Here is a 25,555-nt window from a genome sequence, read left to right on the forward strand (position 1 = left end):
GAGACCTGCATTCACAAGGTCTCCACATAGCAGTGGGTGGGCATAAAATAGCTCAGATAAAAGGGCTGGGGGGGCTGCACAGGGGGGATCCAAGCAAATCTGCTGGTGGGTACTCACTGCTTCACACAGGATTTGTCCTTAGGCCCAGGTGGAAGCCAAATCCTGCACACTGCCGTGCGACACGTGCTGACTGGGGCTGATGGGAGTTCCAGTCATAGAATCATAGAATTGCAGAGCTGGAAGGTGTCACGGTCCGGTCTATGGGCGATCAAAGTCCCGGCTGAGGACGTCGGGACCGGGGGCAAGATGGCAGGGTGGGAGCAGGAACGAGTGTCCAGAAGCCAGGGGTCCGAGGGTCGAGAAGCAAGGAGTCACAAAGTCAAGGGTCCGAGGATCAGGAAGCAAGAAGCCAAACGCAGCAAGGCAGGAAACAAGTTGCTGTGGCAAAGAGGCGAAGGGAAATGCTGACTTTGTATCCCTTCCCGGCTCTTGCCACCAGGTGCAGTGAGTTATCTGTGAGGCCACACCTTGCCTCTTCAGAACAAACTTAGGAAGGCCCCAGTCCTGCGAAGCCCTACTGGTCACAGGGCCTGGCTCCTGCACTCACTCCTGACAGAAGGGGATCTGAGGGTCATCTAGTCCAGCCCCCTGCAGTGCAGGAATATTCAGCTGTTCCTAACGGGGTTTGAACATGCAACCTTGGCATTATCAGCACCGCGCTCTAACCAACTGAGCTATCCAGTCAAAAACATATGGAGGGCACCAGGATGGCAATGGTTGCCAGAGTTAGCACACACAAGCCGCTTGCCTCAGGCAACGTATTTTAATCTGGGGGTTTTTCACAACCCATCAGTGCACAGCCCAGTCCTATTAAGAAACCAGTTCTGGCAAGTTTAGTGGAATTTATTCCTGAGTACTGGAAGGGGTGACACAATAGAGGTGTACAAAATGTTCTTAGCTCCTGCAACATACTGTATAGCGATGGTGAGCTTTTTGGATGACTTTGAAAGAGGATTATTAAAATTAATGGGGATAAGACTATCAATAGCTACAAGCTCTTAAATTTAATAGTAATGCATTAATGATAACAGCCATGAAAGCTATTGTTATGGATTCTTGAGGTGGAGGAGGGCTCTAATTTTTGCTTTTCTGGCACAGACAACTACAGCGCTTGGATTTTCAAAAATATTTATTACCCCCTTTCCCACACAATTGTTCGAAGCGTTGCCGAAAAACACCAAAATATAACAATGTACAACATCTGGTTGATCAAGTATAAATATATATAAAAACACAGCAGCATTAAAACCATATTAAAAAGTTCAAAAACAATTGTAAGATAAAATAGCATGCCTTCCAGAGTAGAAAAAAATAAAAAAATCAGCAGTAGTGTAAAAACAGTGTTGGATCTTCCCCAGGAGAGAATTTGACAACTGCAGTGTCACCAGTGAAACATTGCTGTGCCTTGTACCTCCCAGTTGAAACTTGCAAATCTGTTCTGAGCAGAAATGCCTGTGTTCTCTGCTTAGGCATAGAAATGGAAGAGTGGATCTCTCAAAAATGTTCCACACCTTCAAATAATTTATTTTGTACAATGAAGTATTAAGATAAATATGCACGCGCACACACACACACACACACACACACACACACTCATCTCTGTCAATTGTACGATTACCAAATTCAGTCTCTTAGCCAGTCTACACTGAAGGGTTTCTGAGATACTAAAACACCGTCTCTTGGGCCCTCAAAGGAAGTATGTACATTTGATTATGCTATAGGTGAATGACCACTGAGAGTACTATTTCCACCTGAGCTAGAAATCTGAAATTGGTTTAGTAGTGTCACACCATATGTATGGATGATTTAAATAAATAGAATAAAACACCCTGATTATTAGGAAAAACCGATAAGAGGTGCTGTATATCCCCTGCCCTGCCGCCCTGCTAGAATTCCCTTTGCAAAGGTGGGCAGCAGTTCAGCACAGAACAAGGAAAACTACCTGTGCAAAGGAATGTTGGCCTGTTGCCTTCTCATACTACTCATACTCTGCCTTCTGAAAAAGGCAGCTACGCTTGTAGATTAGAAGCTGGATTTCATCACATAAATAAAGTTTCAGACCCAGCCTGTTACGATGCTAATTCAGATTCACTCCAGCCCAGGACATGGCCTTGAGTTTGGCCTTGTGAGTCTGTCTCCCCCCCACCCCCCTGAAGCAGACAGTTATGGAAGTGGCAGTTTCTGGCCTTGCTCTGAGGGTCCTCATATACCTGCCTCATTTTATCCTTCGCAACCCCCCCTGTGAGGTAGGTTGAAAGGTAGCAGGAGGGGGGCTTGTCCGAGGCCAGCCTTATTGTCTGAGCACCTGGCTGGCCTCTTGGTTCCAATTATGCAGTCTAGGAAAGGAGAGGGGAAATATCCCGAGAAGCAATGGCATCTTGCTATATTCTGCCCCCCCCCCTCCATTTTGCCCAGCAGGGCAGGGCTCTTAGTGTTATTTTGCAGGGCTGGCATCAGGTGTGATGGGTGTCGTCCCGTGTCCCCCCCGACAAACCAAAATGCAGCCCCCTGGATTGTTCTGAGATAGGAACAAGGAACTGTCAGTCTGGTAGCTGGAATGAGCCCGCCTCCCCAGACTCTGCTGTGTGGTGGGAGCCAGCAATGCTCTCAGATCATTTCTTGAGTGGGAGGCAGAACCAGAGGCGGACGAGAAGGGATGCCACCAAGTTTTTCATTCAACCAAGTTTGGTCTGTTCCGTGTCAGTGTTTTGTCCCTTGATCCTGAAAAAAAAGAGAAGCAGCCTAAGTTTATTTACTCCTATAGCTTCAGGAGATGGGATTTATAAAGAGGAAGGCAATGGATTGTATCCTAGGCCAGCCCTACTTGCTGAAGTCCATGGATGTGACTAGCCTGAGTTCATTGCTTTCAGCGGGTCTACTCTGAGTAGGACTTGGCTGGAAACAATCCAGTGCCTTTCATACTCAAGGTGTGGGGAATCTGGAAAGAATGCCAGGGTGGCTTAGACTGTGAGCTCTTTAGGGGACAGAAAGAAATATTGAGGGCATGCTTTGAGTGCAGGGGATAGGATGGGGTGCAAATGTAGCCCTCTTGAGCAGGGCTGCCATCCTTATAAAAGTGACCAGGCAGGCAGAAATTTGGCTGGGGAAGCTTTCCTCTGTTGCTAAACCTCCAGCTTTAGCTCTTGCAGGTTGCAGAGGGAGGGAGGGAGGGAGAAGGGAAGCAGACTCTGCTGAGAGATGAGCAGCCTTTGGCTTCTCATCTGCCAACTAGCTCTAGCCATTGTGCTGGGCTATCTGAGAATGGTGGCTCTTTGAGAGGAATAGGGGGTCTCCTAAAAAACCATAAGCCGCACCCTTAACAACGGACAGTTCCCAGTCTCCTTTGAGGGAAACCATGATTGTTAAAGTGGTATAAAAGTAAAGGGATCCCTGACCATTAGGTCCAGTCGTGACTGGCTCTGGGGTTGCGGTGCTCATCTCGCTTTATTGGCCAAGGGAGCCGGCGTACAGCTTCCGGGTCATGTGGCCAGCATGACTAAGCCGCTTCTGGCGAACCAGAGCAGCACACGGAAATGCCTTTTACCTTCCCACCGGAGTGGTACCTATTTATCTACTTGCACTTTGACGTGCTTTTGAACTGCTAGGTTGGCAGGAGCAGGGACCAAGCAACGGGAGCTCACCCCATCGTGGGGATTCGAACCGCCAATTCTGATCAGCAAGTCCTAGGCTCTGTGGTTTAACCCACCGCGCTACCCGCGTCCCTTTAAAGTGGTATAACAACACTTTAAATGTCTTGTGCCAATGTCCTCTTGATGATAAGGTGAATCAGTGCATTCATGGGTGCAGGTTACATTCAGAGATTAGTACTGCTTCTGAGACAGGGATGCACGCCCATGGATTCTGAATTGTTCTGAAAGGGTCCCTGTTGTTTATGTGATCTGCCACCCCACCACCACAAGGATATTCAAGATTGCTGCTCCTTACTTGAAAGAAACACATGCATGCAGGTTTCCGTGTCATTGACCACTGGAATAGGAGGCTTCTGCACATCAAAGTAAGCAGACCAGGACAGTTGCATGATCCACTCCTGAAAGGTACTGACTGATGTGTAAACACCTGGACGGACCACAGTCCCACAGCCCTTTCCAAAGCTGGAGATGCCCGCCAAGAACCACGTCCCATTCTCGTTGCAAACCAGAGGGTCACCGATGCTATCCTAGAGGTCAAAGAACGGAAATATTAACATAGCAGTCCAACAGGAGCCAAAATACAGAGCAGGATGCCATCCAAATCAGATGTGTGTGTGTGTGTTTTTAGATTTTTACTGGATATTCTTAATTGGTTTTAATGTAAGTCACTTTGGGTCACTCTGGGGGGAAAGTTAATAACAAACAGAATGAGTGAGTGAGTGAGTGAGTGAGTGAACTGGGGTAATCAACATGGTGTGCTCCCAAAGTTGTTGGACACCACCTTGGTCCAGTATACCTCAAGGAGCGTCTCTACCCCCATCGTTCTGCCCGGACACTGAGGTCCAGCACCGAGGGCCTTCTGGCGGTTCCCTCGCTGCGAGAAGCCAAGTTACAGGGAACCAGGCAGAGGGCCTTCTCGGTAGTGGCACCCACGCTGTTGAATGCCTTCCCACCAGATGTCAAAGAGAAAAACAACTACCAGACTTTTAGAAGACATCTGAAGGCAGCCCTGTTTAGGGAAGCTTTTAATGTTTAATAGACTATTGTATTTTAATGTTCTGTTGGAAGCCACCCAGAGTGGCTGGGGAAACCCAGCCAGATGGGCGGGGTATAAATAATAAATTATAATTATAATTATCATCATCATCATCTCCCCAGCCAGCATGGCTAATAGAAATGATGGGAGTTGGAGTTCAACAACATCTGGATGGCATCATGTTGCCTATCCCTTAGTAAAAGGAAGGACTCAGAAGCAGAAACATGGGGTCACATTTCCTAGTCTCCAAAGGGGACACTGCCATGGATGAAAGATGGGTAACAACTAGGAGTCCCTGCTTTTAATCTGGGCTCCTAATTCCTGCTCACTGAATAGGAGTCTACCAGATGGTATTTAAATATGTTGTGTGAAAGGAGGGGGAAAGGGGGGAAATGACAGAAAGCACCAGTTAGTTTCTCAGCAGGACTTCTCAAATATCTAAAAAAAACCACATTTGGCACTTCCAAATTTGCAGCTGTGCGCAACTAGAGAATAAGCATTTCAGCACCACACCAAGTATGGACAGCTCCATGGGCTGAAAGATCCTTCACTGGCCAGCTAAATGCTTTCTCATTTTTGTGTGTGAGTTTCCACAAGGAAATTCTGCTGCGTGAGCCCTACTGGAACAATATTTGGGCAAGGGATGTAAGAGCAAAGCAATGGATTGCCTCCTCTGCTAGTCCTACTTGTTGAAGAAATGCCTTAGTGTTATATAGAAACACCGGGTTTACTTGGCTTTGTGTTTAAGGTACAGCCATGCATCTGTAGTTCAGTAGCAATTTCCAAGTATTTCGTAAGCTGAGCAATAGAAACACCTCTTAAGATTGATAGATGGTGAAAGTTTTATCTTCTTGTTATCCTGAAATTAGAGGCTCTTCTACTCTGATGGCATTTGGCTTCTACGCTGAGGATTATTTTGATAGACACTGTTCCATTAAGTTATACAGTACAATTTTTTTAAAAAATCATTGATCTGAAATTCTACATTATTTCTTGTTCTGGTATAAAATGGCTTTAAATTATAAGCATTCACGTTTCTTTTTATGAACTGTACACGCATCTGGGGACACCAGAAGTGTGTAGCAAAGACCTGTTTTGTTGTTGTGTTATTGGGAGTGATGGAAGTTAGAACCCTGCAATTAAAAAAAGGGCAAACCACCTGCCTTGGAGAGCCTAGTTTAATCCACCTCCTTAGAGTAAGGTTACCAGATGTCCCCGTTTCCCGGGGACAGTCCCTGTATTTACAAATCAGTCCCCATACAAAATCCATTGAAATTGAAAAGTGTCCCCGGATTCATTGAAAAAAATCTGGTAACCTTACCTTAGAACAGCGGTTCTCAACCTGTGGGTCCCCAGATGTTGTTGGACTACAACTCCTATCATCCCTGAGCTCTGGCCTTGCTAGCTAGGGGTGATGGGAGTTGTAGTTCAACAACATCTGGGGACCCACGGGTTGAGAAAGGCTGCCTTAGAGGGAGGATGTTGCAACTCATCTGATTAGTGCATGGAAACAGGGTATACATAGGGCTGAATCAGAGTGCTGCAAAACTGCCATCTGAGCAGTTCTGCCACAAAGCACCCTGCCATAAAGCACTGCTGCTGGTGACACATGCAGGAAGACACAACAGGGACCATCCTGGCAGGCTGTGCCATGAGCCCAGTGGAAGGGGGAGGTGATATTTAGTACCCAAAATGTGGGATAATTTGGCTATAACCGACCATATTCCCCCCTCCCACATCTGTTTCAAACATCCTTTCAGCACAAGAGGTGTTGACCTCCCCTTACCTGGCAGAGCATGTTGCTTTTACTGGGCGTGGCACACATCATCTCAGAGGTGATGGGGATCTCTTCCCCCACGTTGCTGGTCTTGTTATAGATGCAGTTGCATTGCTTGGGGCCAAGGAGTTTGACCTCCACACTGCCCGGAAAACTCAAATTGCCATCTAGATAAAGATGGAAAGATCATGAGTTGGTAAGCCGTGCCAGGGATGATTAATAATAATAATAATAATAATAATAATAATAATAAATTTATTATTTATACCCTGCCCATCTGGCTGAGCTTCCCCAGCCACTCTGGGTGGCTTCCAACAAAATATTAAAATACCGTAATACATCAAGCATTAAAAGCTTCCCTAAACAGGGCTCCCTTCAGACGTCTTCTAAAAGTCTGGTAGTTGTTGTTCTCTTTGACATCTGGTGGGAGGGTGTTCTACAGGGCGGGCGCCACTACTGAGAAGGCCCTCTGCCTGGTTCCCTGTAACTTGGCTTCTCGCAGTGAGGGAACCGCCAGAAGGCCCTCGGGACTGGACCTCAGTGTCCGGGCAGAACAATGGGGGTGGAGACGCTCCTTCAGGTATACTGGACTGATGCCATTTAGGGCTTTAAAGGTCACCACCAACACTTTGAATTGTGCTCGGAAACGTGCTGGGAGCCAATGTAGGTCTTTCAAGACCGGTGTTATGTGGTCTCGGTAGCTGCTCCCAGTCACCAGTCCCACCTCCCTAAGACTGTGGCGCTTTCCCCCATCCCTTTAACCCTGGAAGAATCTAAGGAATCTAAGAGGGACTCTAAGGCCCAGGGCTCAGAATGCAGCCCTCCAGTCCTCTCCCGTCAGGCCCGCAAGGGACTCTCCCCCAAGCCACACCTCCTCACTAGCCCAGCTTTGCATATTCATGCCTGCCTAGAATGCACACTGGAACTCAGACGGTGCTTCTTGCCTGCCTGGATGAAGAGTCCAGTGGGATGTGTGAACGTGTGCAGAAGCAACTCGTAATGCACAGGGGCAAAATAAACATTTGTTCCTCTGCTCATTTTAGCTTCTGGCCCTGCCCAACACCCACACGTGGCTTCTGGAAGAGAGAGAAGGTGGTCCTTTCTGGCAGGAAAGGATTCCCCACCCATGCAGAGGGCCTTCTCAGTAGCGGCGCCCGCCCTGTGGAACACCCTCCCATCAGATGTCCAGGAAATAAACAACTATCTGACTCAGGGGTCAGCAACCTTTTTCAGCCGTGGGCCGGTCCACCGTCCCTCAGACCATGTGGTGGGCTGGACTATTTTTTTGGGGGGGGATGAACGAATTCCTATGCCCCACAAATAACCCAGAGATGAATAAAAGGACACATTCTACTCATGTAATCTGAAGAAGTGTGCATGCACACGAAAGCTCATACCAAGAACTAACTTAGTTGGTCTTTAAGGTGCTACTGGAAGGAATTTTTTTTGTTTTTACTCATGTAAAAACACGCTGATTCCCGGACCATCTGCGGGCTGGATTGAGAAGGCGATTGGTCCGGATCTGGCCCCCAGGCCTTAGTTTGCCTACCCCTGATCTGACTTTTAGAAGACATCTGAAGGCAGCCCTGTTTAGGGAAACTTTTAATGTTTGATGTTTTATTGCTTTTTTGTTGTTATTATTATTATTATTCTGTTGGGAGCCACCCAGTATGTATGTATGTATGTATGTATAAATAAATAAATAAAATAATAATAATGATGATAATCTTGCACAGTCGCAGCATGCTCCTCCCCGACATACCGATTCTCCGTCCGCGGGTCCAGCAGGTGGAGCCAAAGGGGAACTGGTGGTTGGCGTACGGGGCGCAGATGGCCCGGATTCTGTCATTGAACACCACAGGCTGGGACAGCTTGGCCATCGCAATGTCGTGACCTTCCTTCGCCTCCACATAGGCACCGTGGAGTTCGATCTGCTGGATGGCCCTCTTCTCCTGCCACGTCTGCTTGCCCTCTTCCCGCTGCTCACCCAGCAGCACCTCCCAGCCCTCGGGTTCCTGGAGCCTGGCAAACAGGAGACAGGAGGAATTGAAGCATGCATTTGGGTTGCAGAATTTGCGTGGACTTGGTTGGCCTTGATATGTTTGCACACGCCAAGACAGGTCCAGGAGGCCACAGTCAGGAATTAGGGGAGCCAGGACTCCTGGGCATAATAATACTACTTAAGAAATGCAGAGCAATTTAGAATGCATGAAGCACTTCACAAATGTTATCTTGTGAATGCTTACAACAGTCCTGTGAGGTAACCCCCCTCACCTGCATGCCACACATGAGATGCAGGAGCTTGCCTAAGGCCACCTACCCAATGCACCCAGCAGAGGAGAGATTTCACCTGGGGATGCCCTGCTTCATAATTCTTAGCTGCTACACTGCATCTACACGCCCTCAGTCACTGAGCTCTCAAGACAGACCAAATACTATCTATATGACTAAGTGGGATTAACTTCCTGCACTCCGCAGCCAGAATATGCCATGCCTTTTTCCCACTGGGAGGCCAGCTGGGCATTGGGCAGAAATTCAACAACTGAAATTGACTGGAGAAAGCTTCACCTGTTGAGATTTTTCTGGCTGTTAACAAAAGATAGGTAAAGGTAAAGGGACCCCTGAGCATTAGGTCCAGTCGTGGCTGACTCTGGGGTTGCAGCGCTCATCTCGCTTTATTGGCCAAGGGAGCCAGTGTACAGCTTCTGGGTCATGTGGCCAGCATGACTAAGCCGCTTCTGGCGAACCAGAGCAGCGCACGGAAACGCCATTTACCTTTCCGCCAGAGCAGTACCTATTTATCTACTTGCACTTTGATGTGCTTTCGAACTGCTAGGTTGGCAGGAGCTGGGACCGAGCAACGGGAGCTCACCCCATCGTGGGGATTCGAACTGCCGACCTTCTGATCAGCAAGTCCTAGGCTCAGTGGTTTAACCCACAGCGCCACCCGCATCCCTTTAAGAAAAGATACAGCAGCCAAAAAAGAAGGCCATCAACATCCTGGCTTTCAGGCAGAGAAACCCTTAACTGGATTAACCACTCAGGGTAGTTTATTCTGCAGCCTGAATCAATGATGCCAGGTTCCCTTAATTATTATGTTATGATTGTTTCAGAATGTCTTCCCTAAAAGAACGCTAAAGAACATATTGCAGAGAGCAGTCAAAACCAGCAGTGAATGGCAAGAGAGGGGAAAATCCAGCACCCTCTGCTCACCCCATCATAAGCAGCTCTAGCCATGGGGGAAGCCATGAAGGTTATAGAAGCTGCTGCTGGAGAAGATGCCATCAACAAGAATCCAAGGTAGGCTGGCATGACATAGGATGTCACATTCTCCTGCCCAGAGACCACCAGGAAAACTTTGCCCATGCAATCACCACTCACCCAATGAAGCACTGTGCAGAGGTGATGACCCAGTCCTCAGCGATCAAGGTGGCTCCACAGACGTGCTGACCCTTGTGCCGGAGGCTCACGTACCAGGGCCAGAGACCTTCTGCCCCTCCGCCAGGCCTGTCTGCTTTCATCACCCCGCAGCCTGGAAACCGGTGCAGAGGAAAACGTGGTGTCAGAAGAACATAAGAAGAATCTTATGCTTTCAGATGTTGCTAGGCTACAGCTCCCACCATCCCTGACCAGGAGCCATGCTGGCTTGGACTGATGGGAACTAGAGTCCCAGCGATACCTGAAGGGCCACAGACTCCCCAACCCATGCTGTGAAGCCATATATTTGCAGCAATCCTAGATAAAGACCCATACCTGTGCACATGTACTTGTCAGTGGTATTGGGCCGGGGTTCGGGCTGGCTGGCAAAGGTGGCGTTTTCGACATAACGCTTGATCCAGTCGGCGTAGAAAGCGGTGTCGGTCAGGACGGTGGGGCCAAAGAATTGTCTGCAGCCCATGGAGAAACTCAGGATCCCTGCCTGGAACCAATAGCCATCCTCCATGCAGACCAAAGGGCCACCTGAATCGCCCTGGGGTGGAAAGAGGAACTTTGTAACATAGGTGTGCATAATGTTTTGTTGCTATGCTGGCTGCTGGCTGCTGGTTTCACTAGCGAATGGCCCAGGGGCGTTGGCTGATTTTTCGCCAGTGGCAGCTAATGGATAGAGTTGGGCTCCTGTGATCTTTTCTGTGAACCGACCTGAGGCCTCCGAGTATAGGGCAGTATAGAAATAATAATAATAATAATAATAATAATAATAATAATAATAATAATAATAATAATAATAATAATAATAATAATAGTCAATTAGCCGGACATGGCAAAGACAATCACTAGTCTTCACTGCTCTACCCTCAAAAGGGAAAAAAAATAGAGTTGTATCCAATGCTAAACGGATTAGACCCATTGAAACAAATGGACCCAAGGTCATCGTGTTCATTCATTTCAATGGTCTACTCTAAGTAAAACTAGCATTGCCTCCAGCCCCACTCAGATGTAAGTCCTTTTCAATTCCATGACATTTACTCCCAGATATATGGGGTGGAGGATTGCAACCTAAAACTGGTCGCTCTCACTCTGGCACAATCATACTTGGGAAAATGGGGAATGCACAATGATGTTGTACGTGTCAGGGAGAAAGTGCCCAAACTTTTAAGATTTAAGGAAGATCCTTTGCATTCTTGACTTGAATCTAACCTGAATCTTACCCCCTCCTTGTTCCTACGCCAAGAAAACCAAATGTTTCAAACAGTGTGCATTTTCCAAGTGTAGGCTGCAAAACTTAAACATGCCATCCTGAGCGTAAGGCCCACTAAATCAGCTGTGCCAACCTGCTGCCCTCCAGACGTTGTTGGATCAGCGACAGCCAGCATGGCCAATGGGCCAAGGATTATCAGAGCTGGAGCCCAGCAACCCTTATGGAGAGCCACAGGTTCCCCATCCCTGAAATAATACTTGTGTCCGCATATAAATGCATGGGGATTTGCTGTTGCACCTGCTTTCTTGATATATCTATGCTAGCCAATGTGGTGCTGGAGAGGTGGAGACTTATACTATGCCCTGAAGCAGCAGCACCCCTTCACTATTGAAAGCTTTGCCGAACTGCCAGATGGCTTCTGATGTTTCTCCAGGCATTACTCACAAACTCCTATTTGCATGTCCGTAAGGGCTATGAACTTGCTTGAAATGTGAAGCATTTAGGCCTGATCTAGCAAGGCAGGGCCTATCTTGTTGGGAAGCACAACTCCACCCACATCCTTCCTTTGACAGTTTCGCTCATCTTTTGCTGACCTTGCAAGGACCCCTCTTGCGGTCAGGAGTCATGGCACAGACCATGCCGGGCCGAGCTGGGCTGACGATCCTCCTGTTGCGTAGGTTGCTGTAGATGCAGTTGCAGGTGTCACCGGTCAGCAGGTCTACGGTCATCTCCTGGAGGTTCATGGGTTTCTGCAGGGTGACTGGAGGGGAGCATGGGGCGCAGTTAGAATATTATTGGGTGGTCCCAGGCAGCTGGGCAGAAGATGCTTGGAGCAACCCCTGATCATGTTGGTTGGCTCCTAATCACAGGTCCCTCACACACACACACACACCGCCAAAGATCTGATGAAACCACCATCTGATCTTATACAGAGGCAGACCATGGCTCCATCTGTCTCAGTATTGTCCACACTGACTGGCAGCTGTCCAGGGATTTTCCCGGGGACATTCCCAGCCCTACTGGGAGATGCCATAGAGTGAACCTGGGACCGTTTGCATGTGAAGCAGATGCTCTGCTCCTGAACTATGGCCCTTCCCATAAGGCCTGGTGAAGCCAGCACCTGAATTAGGAATGCAAAAAGCTCCCTGCCCTATGTAGAACCCTTAGTCCACCTAGGCTAGTATTGCCTCCTCTGACTGGCAGTGGCTCTCAAGCATGGGCCCTTTTCCATCACCAGGCAGTCTAGGGATGGAAGAATCTGTCATTTCTCCGTTCTCTCAGCTTCCTATTTCCACAGTCTTAATTTCACTTCTCTACGTTTCTGCAGCAATTTGTGAATTTCCCCTTTTAAAAATCCTCCTGAAAATTCTTCAGCATCTCAGCGTGAATTTATCCTAACACACACATTTTTGTATGCAGTTTTGTCTAATTTTTTGCAAGCAATTTCCCCTAATGTCATGCTCTTTTGCACGTTCTTTTCACCAATATATTCCCATTTTATTGCACACTCCCCCCCCCCCCGAACACACGCATTTCGGGAAAGGGTCTATGGTTGCGCAACCACATTGCAAAGTCTGGATAAGCACATGTTTCAAAGGCTGGCTGCAGTTTCGGTTCATGTACAGTTTCGGAAAGCATGGATTTGATAGATGTGAGCTGAATTGAACTCCTTCTCCCAGGCCAACCTGCTGCCTGATCCTTTTAAGCAGAGCTGGAAACTTCTGCACCCACAGCTCAACCACAGAAGCAAGACCCACATGCTCCTCCCCCTCTGACCAGAGAGACCCCCGTTCCTCACTCACCGTTATTGGCAACTTCTCCCCAGCCGCTCAGCCAGCACTGCGTCCCAAAGGCAAAGCGGTGGTTGGCATACGGCAGGCAGATGGGAGCGATGTCCCGGCTGTAGCTCACAGGCTCGCTGAGGCGCACCAGGGCGATGTCATCGCCTTTGTCGTAATTGACGTAGTCCTTGTGAGGGATGATGTCGGAGACGTTGCGTTCCAGCCCCCTTTGAGACCTGCCTGTCAGTCTCACGCGGCCCAGCACCACTTTCCAGTCAGATGCGCAGATTTTGATTCCCAGCCTGGAGGAAAAGAGAAAGGACAGTGTTTGAGAATCTCTCGCAGCGCACTCTTGAATCTGCAGAATGGGCGCATGGGCCCCTTGCTTGCTTTGTTCATGAGCTGATGCGATGACCCCCTTCCTTCCTACCAGCCAGTCTCTTTTCATCTCAACTTCTGCCGTGTGTTGTAACTTGGAAGCTCCAGCGGAGGTTTAAATCTCACCTCAGCTGCAAGTTGATAAGAGAAGAGCCATGGCTCAGAGGAAGAACTGTGTGCAAAAGGGCCCAGTTTCAAACCTTGGCATTTCAGGGTAGGTCTGGAAAAGACTCCCTGGCTGAAACCTTTGGGAGAGGTGCTGGAACTCACCACAAACACCTCCTTAAAGGGGCCCCTGACCATTAGGTCCAGTCATGGTCGACTCTGGGGTTGCAATGCTCATCTCGCTTTACTGGCTGAGGGAGCCGGCGTACAGCTTCCGGGTCATGTGGCGAACCAGAGCAGTGCATGGAAACACCATTTACCTTCCCACCGGAGCAGTACCTATTTATCTACTTGCACTTTGATGTGCTTTCGAACTGCTAGGTTGGCAGGAGCAGGGACCGAGCAATGGGAGCTCACCCCGTCGCAGGGATTCAAACCACCGACCTTCTGATCAACAAGTCCTAGGCTCTGTGGTTTAACCCACAGCGCCACCCGCGTCCCCTTAGTTCTCTTATAATGGCAATGGTGCCCACCTGAGGTGTGCTGGACCTGACTTCCGGCTGGAAAAAAGCCCTGCTTCTTATTTTCCTTAATGAGGGAGCCTCAGCAATTCCCCTCTCTCTGTTTCAGCTTCCCATCCATGTTGTGGGGATATTACAGCGCCTTAAATGTGTTTGTATGTAGCAATAGCCTCACTTTGGATACGGTAGCTTAAAACCACGGAATGCACTGATAATGACAACAGGTCTATAAATATTAGGGTTGCTGTGTTTTGTCAATCAGTTTAATAGGCTAAAACTTTTTTTAAAAAAAAAAAGAATTCTGCAGGGTGTTTCAATGGAGGCACTTTTTAAAGCAATCAAAACATTTTTGTTTTGTTTGTTTTCTAACACAAGTACAATTATACCTTGGATCCCAAATGCCTTGCGACTCAAATGTTTTGGCTCCTGAATGCTGCAAACCCGGAAGTGAATGTTTCAGTTTGCAAACGTTCTTTGGAACCCAAACGTCTGACGCGGCTGACGCAGCTTCCGATGGAGTGCAGGAAGCTCCTGCAGCCAATCGGAAGCCGCGCCTTGGTTGTCGAATGTTTTCAGAAGTTGGACGGACTTCTGGAATGGATTCCGTTCGACAACCGAGGCATGACTGTACTTGGAAAAATTGCAGGTGGTTACAGACTCTCTCCAATGGGAGAGAGAAGGGTGAAAATGCCTCTTCAGAGAAGATGCTGGGTGCCTTTTAGGATGCAATTCCCGTGGGTACCAAGAGGGGGCACTCCATCTTGACTTACTCATAGAAGCAGTGGGCCGCAGTCAGGACCCATCTCTCGTTAATGAGGCTTCCGCCGCAAAAGTGCTCTCCGCGGTACTGGAGGCTGACTTGCCACGGCCACTCGCCACGCTGGGCATCCAGCCCACCTGCTATCCGGATAACGGGCTTTTGAATGCCACATTTTAGTGCTGGGGGGGAAGCAGAGAGCAAGGTGACTCACACACACCATATAGAAATACCTGTCATGACAGCAGATCTATAGCTAGCGACTCACAATGCAACCCTACGCATGAATTAGCCAGAGGTTAAGTCCCACTGCATTAAGTGAAGCTCGCTCCTTAGTAAGAGCGTTTAGAATAGCAGTTTTGAGTGGATCTTATAGTTGTTACCTCTTCTCAGCGAATAATGTTTATGTGAAGATTCCCTGACAAAGAACCAACCCTCCTATCACTTCTCAAACTACAGCTCCTAGGGTTCTTTTGGAGAACTGAAAGTGGTACAAGTTTGCATGGCAGATTTGCCCTTTTGTGCATCGTTTATAATCCATCTTTTTTGCAAAACCATTGGTCCAGCCAACAGGGGCTGTGTGCGGCCCCCAGGCCCGAGGTTTCCCAACCCTGTTCTAAACCCCTTAGTCAACTTCCTGAATAGCTTTGAAGCCACACAGAAGTGTGACTCCCTTTGCTCAGATTCATCTCTTGTGAATCATTTAAAATATTTTCAGCCCGTTATGTAATCAAATTGCCAAATAAGAAGGACAAGTTTCATCTCTCCAGAGCTGCTGATTGCAAGCTCCTTCGGACAACCACCTTTTCTTCTGAGACTCTAAAAAGCACATTATGATCATTAACAGGGCCAGCTAACAGTGGGATTTTAAAACAAATAAAATAAAAAAGAACAGAATAAGGAAAAGTTCTAAGCTCAGGGCACATACCTTGGGCAGATGATCCTTGCTGAAGACCTGGTGGAAAGAGAAAAATGGTTGAGTCTTTTTATGTTTCCCCCCTGAGCTCCATCACTGTCCATTATGCAAAGCCAGCGAGAATGCAGGGCAGCCTTCACAAATCTGGTGATTTCCAGATGTTTCAGCTTGCAATTCCCATCAGAACCAGCTAGCACAGCTGATGAGAATGATGGGAGTGGTAATCCGAAACTCCAGCAGGGCAGGGAGAGACACAGACTGCAGAACCACCAGATCACCTTGGGAATATGACAGCAGAGTAAAAACAACAAACCTCAGCCAGCATTTTTTTAAAAGCAGGTTTCTGCTTTTTGTGGTTTTTCGTGAATGTTTTTATTTCACTCCCAGGCATGGATCTGGCCTGGATCCCATTTGCTGGTGCCTTGTCCACTTAGCTTTGTCTACCTGATCACTAACTGGCAGCTGAATGAGTGAATGCTGATAAGCCACAAGGTCCACTCATCTGTTAGCCAGCTGTCAGAAGGGCTACACATTTTTGCAACCATCAGTTTCCAGTATCTTGCAATGTTAGTGGATGGGCTGCAATTTCACAAGACTGATTCTGCAAGAGGGGACTTCCTGACCTTTCCTAAAACATCAATGGGGGAACTGGCTCTTTGCTTTGGCTTTCCGATCCTTCAGCTGCCCTCTTTAGTGGCATGCATGTTAAATAAGGGGTATGCACCCCTCTTTACAAAGTACAGTTTTCTGTCTGGAAGGGCTACCAGAGGACTATCCCCTGTTGGAAGGTGCCCTCTGATTGAGGGCTGTCCAGTCCAAGTCTGCTTTAAAGGCAAGAAACCATCAAAAGTGAGATCAGGAGCCTTGAAGTTGCCCAACAACAGTTAAGAACACCTGGTCACCAGACTGAGCAAGCACACAAAGACGTATCTATCACCAAGATACAACAAGTAATTATTTCTAAACGTGCATACAAATTACCACATGCAAATTCAATGCAGATTGGTTCCCCCTTCCCCTTTAGCACAAGGCATAACTGGCCTCTAACAGCCACAAATGATCTGCAGCAATTAGCAATATTTGTCTCCATCCATTATTTTGCCACCCTGCTCCCTTAACATCTCAGCCACTACTGAGCTTCTTTCTGCACAGGGGCCCACCTAGCCAGGCTGAAGCCCTCAAGAGCTGAGACGGAGAACTTGTGACTCTTCAGGTATTGCAGGAGTCCAGCTCCCTCCATCTCTGACCATTGGCCATGCTGGCTGTGGATGATGGGACCTGGGAGTCCAACCACACACTGGATGGCCACAGGCTCCCCATCCCTGCTTAGAAATTCTTCCAGGCCTGGTAGGACCTGCATGATGGTTTCCACCACAGCTTCCTTTTCACGCTTTGCTACTTCAATGGCGGGAACAGTCCTAGAAATGAGTGACAGTCCATGCCTGTGTCTCCTCTGGTCTCTAAAGCTGTTGAAGATCCAGGAGACTGTGGCTGGTGAGATTATGACAGTCCTTATCTCATTCCCAGTGCACTGTTTCCTGGCCCTTCATGAGTCAGATGCACTCTCATGAGAGAAAGCAAAGCTCTCTAGCAAACAGTGACTCAGCCAGCGCCTATCGCCCAGGGTCAATTTCCTGAAGCAACACTGTGTGCCCGGTCGAAAATTTTCCCCAGGAAAGAGGAAACGGCAATCTCCCTCCAAATTTGAACGAGCAGTGTTTGTTTATGTAGTTTGCCACATAACACAAGGTCAACATCCTTCACCCAGATTAGGACCATTTCCTGGTTTTTTAATCCAGGCTGGTTGACACATGCAGTTAAATGAGATCTGCTATGGTACAGTGGATTGCTCTTTGCTTGTGAGGAGCTGGGGTCAGGCGTGCTTTTAAAATACTTTCCCATATGCCTTTGTTTTTAAAGCCAAACCCCCCCCCCCTTGCAGGTTAAAATTTAGTGACTGAGGGAGGCAGGTTCCATCTAGCCTACTCCACACCCTGCTATGCTTGATTTCCCTTTGCAGGGCGTTTGGATCTTTAATTTTTTAAAAAACTATTTCCCCTATCTAGAACTGCAAGTGGCACCTTTTCGCTCCCTCCAGACTGCCCCTATTTTGCAGGAGGGAATCAAGTGCATCCTGGAGCTTTAGGTTTGACAATTCCAGGAGTAAAAGGTCTCCCTTGACTTAGCCCAGGCTTCCTCAACCTCAGCCCTCCAGATGTTTTGAGACTACAGTTGCCAGCATCCTTGACCACTGGTCCTGCTAGCTAGGGATCATGGGAGTTGTAGGCCAAAAACATCTGGATGGCTGAGTTTGAGGAAGCCTGACTTAGCCTATCACTATAACACATTTAAAAACAACAACACACACAACTGTGATGAGAAAATGCACTGACAAGTGTGGGATCAACGATTGATTAATGGGAAGATGCGCAAGCAAATAATGATGAATGCCAATTTTGTGTGAGTGTTTCCCAATTATATTTAAATTTTGCTGGCAAGGGCACCTGCAGCAGCTGCCTGGAACTGAACTGGATCTGAGCAGGCCAGGGAAGACCGCCCAAGATTGAGGTAAACAACACTTCTCCTCTGCCGAATTGTTTTGTACAGCTGTGTGCCAGGCATTTCCTTGGAATGGAGGAGGGAAGAGGCAAGGAAAGAAAGGAAAGAAGCCACCCTGTTCCTTATCACAACAATTTGGAACACAGCTATTTATAATGTACCAGCTTATCATAATTAGGCTTTGCACAAGAGGCCAGACTATTGGCACCTTCAGCCCCACCTCAGTTGTCATTCTGTTCATGGGAACTGGGATTGCTACCAGTACCCAGTGACTTCAGAGGAACACTTTGATCCACCACAGAAATCAAGGGGATCCAGGAACTATTCTCTCTGCCAGCACACCATACATCTAAAGCACCTCCACAAAAGAATCCTGGGAATTGTAGTTTATCCCCATTGAGCTGTATTTCCCAGTACCCTGAACAAAATACCGGCCCCAGGATTCTTTGGGGGGGGGGAGTAATGCACTTTAAATGTATGGTGCACAGGGGATCTGGGGGCCAGGGCAAAAGACCTGGGGTTCAACCCTCCTAGGCAACCTGCCACAATGCCCCTGCTCTCTGTGCAAGGCAACCTTTGACTTTTGAGCTGAAAAATTAAAATACAGAAAGCCCTTTTAATCTAATACCGGGTGGAGAATGATGATTTGGAAGTGTACAGGGATGATCCTTTTTTCTCTTAGCTGCAGGTTTGACCTCTGGAATTTAAAAACAGGTTATGCAGCTAGCAAACTGAGTGTGTCTGTGTTTCAGATCCTTCTTGGTTACCTGACCTTTCCCAGGGAGAAAGGCTGGACTCTCTTTAAAAAAACAGGGTTGACCACATTATTTTGGCACAAAGCCACATGTTATCTACTTGGGTTTGTTCTCATCTTCAGACATTTTCCAACAAATAGCTTCTGGGGCTTTGAGGGGCAAAGGAGAGAAAGAGGAGGCTGGGTGACCTGTCTTGCATCAACTGACCTGGATGAGGCCGAGATCTTGTTTTTCCTGACATGGGTACTGTGGTTTTAATGACTCCGTGGCAGGTCAACATTCAGCAGGGAACAAACTTCCCCAAACTCTGTGCAGGGAGATGTTGAACATGCCCATGACACAGCTTTTAAAGGCAAAGTGTGGCCACCCCAACAGTATCAATAGCCAGGAATGAAAAATCTGTGGCCCTCCAACAACATCTAGAAAGGTCGCAGGCTCATCACCTGCAATTGCCAGGCCAAAATGAGGTGGCACAGCCTGACTCCCTCCTTTGGCAATCCTCACAGAACTCTAGCCCAATGGTTGCCATTAATTTGATTAGAATTAATTTTATAATGAAATGATTTTAGAATGTTGTATCATTTTACTGTTGTTAGCCATTCTGAGGCCGGCTTCGGCTGGGGAGGGCGGGATATAAATAAAATTTATTATTATTATTATTATTATTATTATTATTATTATTATTATTCCATCTTGTCTTCATATATACCCAACGAACCAACTAACCAACTAGTCCTTAGTCACACTGAGATCCCACTGAAATCAATGTGAGAAGTTTGTCATGATTTTAATCTTTTGCTGAAAGCCGCCCAGAGTGGCTAGGGAAACCCAGCCAGATGGGCGGGGTATAAATAAATAAATAGATGATGATGATGATGATGATGATGATGATGATGATGATGATGAGTAACTGAATGGCCATCCTTGACCAAAGGAGCTTCAAAGGGGAAACTCCAGCAGGAAGCTGCTGAATTGCAACTTATCAACAAGTTCGATCCTATCTGAGTCTCAGTAGAGGAAATAGTTCCCTGTCCTACTACAGATGTTAAATTGCTTAGTAATGCAAAGATGGCAGTGTTATCACCAGTTGCAACTCTTAAGAAGGACAGCTGTGCTTATTTCATGTACATTTTAGCTCTAGCTGACATATTTCACAGGCTGTGTCCTTTTTGCACTCCATTGCCATTTAACTCCTGTTTCTGCACCCCCATGTTCTACGCCCCTATGTGTATAAACTTTCATGGCCCTCGGCTATCTAACAGACTTTGACATATTTCCTTTTTCGCTGAGGATTACGGTCCATGCATCTGTTGAAGTCGGGTGTAGCTCGTGAAAGCTTACAATTCTTTTGTTTTTATTGAATTGGTATCCTGCCCTTCACCCAAAGATCTCACAGCAATAAGCAATAACTAAAAAGATGCTTGGTTGCTTTAAACTTCTGTCGCTTTCAGTGGCATCTCACCCCTCATGTCTGGAACTGGGGCAGCAGCCCCTGCCCAAATTGAAGACTGCAGTTTCCCCCCCCCCCCATCACTGTCCCTCCATGCTAGAAAAAGCTTTATCGGCCAAATCTCTTCATTTCAGGCAAAGCGGCTCTGACAAGTGGCATTTTGTAGATATTGCCACCATTGGCTTAGATGCCAGCACTTTGGTGGAAGTGAAAGGAATAATGAAGGAAGGCTTGCTGCACAGCTGTCACAAGGAGCAGGAGATCAGTCACAATAAGGGGAAGGGGAAGTGCAATCCAACCTCCCATCAACCCCATCAATCTTTGTCTTCCTGAGCCCTTTGCCTTAAGTTCATCTATGAATCAGAGGAGGGGAAAGCTCCTCGCCACCACAACCACCACAGCCACCACCATCACTGCCACCATTGCCCCACTTACGTTGCAACACAGTGAATGGAGGAAGTCTTTCCTTCCTCAAAACCTCTGCAGAGTTGCCAATAATTATTTTTTTGTAAAAAATAACTCCTCTCCACGCCTTGCGCCATTAGCAGAAGATTGATCGACAGCAGCGGTGAGGGAATCGTTTCCAGCCAGAGGGCCACCTTCCCTCGCTGGCAGTCTTCCAAGGGCCACATGCAGGTGATTGCTTTTGTACAGTAGGGGCCACTCCAGCCACACACAAACCAGAGGTTTCTATACCTCCTTGCTGCTCCATCCTCTACCCAAGCAAAAGCATTTAAGGAAGGCACACCGCAGGGCTGCTGAGAGGTGTAGCCAGCTGTGAGGTGGCCCAAGGGCCACATGGAGAGCTCTGGAGGGCCGCTTTTGCCCCCCTAAGTCTGAGTTTCTCCCCTCTTGATCTGCAGTATGGTTAGGAAACCAGTAGCCTTCCAGATATTGTGCTCCAGTTCTCGTCAGCTCCAACCACCTTAGGTATTGTATCCGCTTACCTTCCCATCCATTCATCCTGCCTATATCTTGCCCATCATCTGCCTGCCTATTTAAAGCAGGGCAGCTCTTCTCATCTCTTGCCAGGCTTGCAGCAGAAACAACAGAACGTCTTGTGACACTGAAAGTGCTTAAGGATTGATTGTGGGAGCAGCTATTCCTGGGACTACTGCCCACTTTCAGCCAGCTGGTTTCCATCCTGGTTTTGGCTCCCGGGCTGAGCATCCTTCCCTGTGGTGCCCTGCCGCCCTTTTTATCCCTCCATCCTCGGAGGCACTTATCCTGCCATCCCAGTCTGCCCACCCCAACAAGCCTGCCTATGTGCCCGTCTGTGTGCACCATTCCGTTCTCACCCAACTCTCTGCTGCGCACGCAAGAGGCTGTGCCCAGGAACTCACCCGTCAGGACCAACAGCAAAAGCAGCCCAGCGCTGGCAGAGCTTCTTGTCTGTCCTCTCATCTTTGCAGATCTTCTCGTCGTATCTGTCCGCTCCCTGCACGTTCTGGGATTTATATGCGCCATGGGGCCCTTGCAGGAGGAGGCAGTCTGGGTCTCCCCGCCCCACCACACCTCATTAGTCTTGCACAATGTGGCATTTCTCTGCGTGTGTAAGAAGCACATTTAGTCATCTTTATTTCCCTGGAACTCTCTATGCTTTTAGCAGCATATTGATAGCACTGGTCTTGCTGACCTGACAGAAAGAGGAAAACAAACTGATGACAGTCTCAGTGGCTGAACGGTGGTTTGGCAAGAGATAGGTTTCTTTTTTCACGTGGAAAAGGATAAGACACTAACAAGAGAAGAACTACTGACATGCATTGTCCGTTTATCGTAATAATCAATCATTATTATTAGAATCGATAATTGATAGCAACAATAATAAATGTTTGTCAAATTCAGTGGTATGGCAACAACAGAACCATCATCAACAGTTGTTGTTGTTACTATTAATTCCCAGAACATTGGCAATTTACAAATAACTAAGCATTCCTTCAATAAAAAAATATATTTTTATTTAAAGATTTTCCATAAGTAGCAAGAGTACATTCAGTGTCTCTGTTTTCAAATCATAAAGCTCAATTACAGTCCATCTGTGTCATTTTTTGTTGTGGGGTTGAGGGGGAGAGAGAAGGGAGAAAAGAGAGAAAGAGAAAAATAGGAGGGAGAGCATGCCTCTCTGTTGTTCTTTGCTTGTCACTTTCCGAGTGAGCAGCTTGTGAACACAAGACCAGTTCAGTTCAGTCTACACTGAGTAGCAGGAGCTGTCGAATACTTCAGAGGAGTCTTTCTTAGCTTTACCTGAAGTTGTCGGGGCTGGAGCCTGGGTCCTTCAGCAAGCAAAGGAGATGCTCTACTTACAACCATCCATGCCTAACCTAAGTTCATTTATATCAGTGACTTCAAGTATGAAGTCAGCCGCGGCCCAATATACCAGAAGGAGTGTCTCCACCCACATCGTTCAGCCTGGACACTGAGGTCCAGCTCCGAGGGCCTTCTGGTGGATCACTCCCTGCGAGAAGCGAAGTTACAGGGAACCAGGCAGAGGGCCTTCTCGGTAGTGGCGCCTGCCCTGTGGAATGCCCTCCCATCAGATGTCAAGGAAATAAGCAACTATCTGACTTTTAGAAGACATCTAAAGGCAACCCTGTTTAGGGAAGTTTTTAATGTTTGATGGCTTTATTGTGTTTTTAATATACTGTTGGGAGCTGCCCAGAGTGGCTGGGGAAACCCAGCCAGATGGGCAGGGTATAAATAATAAATTATTACTATTATTATTATTATGACTTCATCAGATGCCACCTGTAATAAAGAAATCACTTTAAAACCTGACACATCATCGCAGGATATAAGAAGGATAAAGCACCAATAAAACATTGAAATGAAACAGCAACAATAAAGCACCATATTAACATACGGAATTAAATTAGAAAATAATAAGTATTCGCCAGCTGCTGGAAACATATAACAGAAGATGACAGGAACAGAGAGCCAGAGAGAGTATTCCAGAAATGGGATTTCACCACAGAAAGAGCCCTGTTCTCTATTCCCCATCAGCTGGATTGCACAAAATCCCAAATATTGTGTGTGATAGTTAGGTAATATGTAAGTGAACATAATCTGTATGCGGTGCTCCATCATTCATATGCTCTGCAATAGTGAAGACCTTGCAGCTAGGAAGCGCCAGCTTTCTACAAAATCCTGGCGGTGGTGGGGTTGTTTTTGTGCCATATCAAAAATAAAACTTCCAGACAGATGGAGACACGTGAGGAGGGGCTGCCGTGGGACTGAGGAAGCCACCCATATGCCACAGAGAGGCAGGGACGCTTCTGGCTGCCTTGGCGGAACAGCTGAGACCAGGGGCCAATGGACTTATCTGGAACTATCAGTTTGGCTCACTAGCCAGGGATGATGGAAGCCGAGGTCCAGCAACACCTGGAGGGGAACAGCTTCTCCATCCTTGGGCTAGGAAATGACAGCTGAGACAAGGCAGAGTGAGCTGCCCAGACTGGAATGTGGGGAAGAGAAGGCCAGACACAAAAGTCGGAGTCGTAAAGGAAAAAGAATGAGAATGGGCAGAAGGAAAGGGGTGTGGATGGTCAGGAAACAAGGAAGCAGGCTTTGATTTCAGAAAACAAGCCAGTTCTTTGGCTCAGCCTTTCCCAACCTGGCGTGGTTGGACTCTGACACCCGTCAGCCCCTGCATGAATGGCCAGTAGCAAGGGATGATGGGGACTTTAGTCCAAAGACATCAGGAGGCCACTGGTTGGGGGACGTTGCTTTACCGAAGGGATGAATGCTTTATTCCTAATATGGACCTGGGCACCGCTGGCATAGTTCATGCCAGGGTTCATCAGGCCTCAAAAGCAGGCGGCAAGTCAAAGTTCGCTAGGATCAAACACGTAAGGAGCGTAGTCACCTTTCAGCCAAGGCCTCTCCCTTGTGATATATCATTTATTTATGTCGTTTTCTTTATCATACATGCCGATTGCATGCGTGTATGAACTCCCCCTTCGCCTCAGGAGGTCACGAGGAGGCAAGATTCCCAGCTGAATTTGCATTTCGCCTGCCGCGCTAGATGGTATCGCCGGATCCATCCATTTGAGACTGAGCGGCGGCTGTCAATTAAGGCAACTTGACTGGGATTTGGGCAAGGAGAGGGAGGAACCCCACGTGCATGAGTAGGATGACTATGTGAATTGTTCCCCAGGGGCAAAGGAGACGAGGGAAATGCCTGCCTTGGCTTGCAGAGCCCCTGGGAATTCTACACATACAGCATGAGGCAAGAGCAGCCGAATGCCAAAGCCAGAGATCACCATGCAGCCGAGACATGAAACGGAGAGATTGACCCTCAGCAGGCAGAAGGTCCCAGGTTCGAGTCCTGGCATCTCTAGGCAGGGGCTGGGAATGCCCTCCCAGCCTGAAACTTAGGTGAGTCACTGCCAGTCAGAGCAGGCCGTACTGAGCTAGATGGATTGTATGTCTGACTTTGCATGGAAGCTTCCTATGCCTCCATTTCTGGTGGCCTTCGGGAAAAGTTGGAGTTCCCAACTAGATCAAGGAAATCTGCGTGTTCCGTGTTCACCTCTACCTACTTCCATCCTTATTTCAGACGTCATGATATATCGGTACATTGCGATGTGTAGCTGCGATTTTTTGCGAGGTTGAAAACCAGATGATCGCCCAGCCCTAATTCCCGTTTACTGCTGATGGAGGGATACTGAGATCAAACAGAGAGTGCTCAGGTCCAGCCTTTGACAATGAGAGATTCCAGTTTGGGGGGGTGTCTATCAAGCTTCATCTCAGGGTAATCATGTCATTACACTCCAGGAGATTGATGGGCGGGGTTGTGTGCGTGTGAAGCCTGTCATAGTTGCTAGGCAACCATAGGGTGTGCTCCCATAATCATATCTTGGGATAGCCCCATGTGCTAGAAGTAACCGCAGGTCCGTCTTGGTGATCCAGGATAATCTGGCTTGGGTGTTGCAGATCAATACAGTCCAGTGTGTCCTTCAGTGACCAGAGTTTAGGGCTGCCACCCAGACAGAATCATATAGCTCCACCAACAATTTTAGTTCTGCTACTAGAAGTGTTAGATGCAGAGCCAGAAACATAAATGAATAAAGCCAGGGGTGCCATTTTTGTTGTTCATGTGCAGATGCAATATGTGATAAATGCAATTGATTCCACCACATGGGGCTGCATGAGAGGCAGCATGCAGAGAGTAG

General features: G+C 47.7%; 1 protein-coding gene across 2 annotated transcripts; it reads right to left on the reverse strand.

Annotated features, from left to right (window-relative positions):
* Positions 1-2,211: 2,211 nt before the first annotated feature.
* PRSS53 (serine protease 53) lies at positions 2,212-21,910 on the reverse strand. Of its 2 annotated transcripts, none has more exons than XM_028704146.2 (11): positions 21,728-21,910; positions 15,633-15,659; positions 14,718-14,886; positions 12,965-13,245; positions 11,756-11,922; positions 10,277-10,493; positions 9,905-10,055; positions 8,286-8,545; positions 6,533-6,690; positions 4,006-4,237; positions 2,212-2,781 (listed from the first exon to the last, which is right to left on the reverse strand). In XM_028704146.2, the coding sequence occupies exons 1-11, from the start codon at positions 21,849-21,851 to the stop codon at positions 2,732-2,734; spliced, it is 1,836 nt and encodes a 611-aa protein (XP_028559979.2). In that variant the 5' UTR covers positions 21,852-21,910; the 3' UTR covers positions 2,212-2,731. The 2 variants fall into 2 exon arrangements, with proteins under 2 accessions (XP_028559979.2, XP_077774066.1); XM_077917940.1 differs by lacking the exon at positions 21,728-21,910 and adding an exon at positions 21,332-21,436.
* Between the last annotated feature and the right edge of the window lie 3,645 nt (positions 21,911-25,555).

Source organism: Podarcis muralis, chromosome 13 (genome assembly GCF_964188315.1).
Source record: "Podarcis muralis chromosome 13, rPodMur119.hap1.1, whole genome shotgun sequence".
Classification (NCBI taxonomy): domain Eukaryota; kingdom Metazoa; phylum Chordata; class Lepidosauria; order Squamata; family Lacertidae; genus Podarcis; species Podarcis muralis.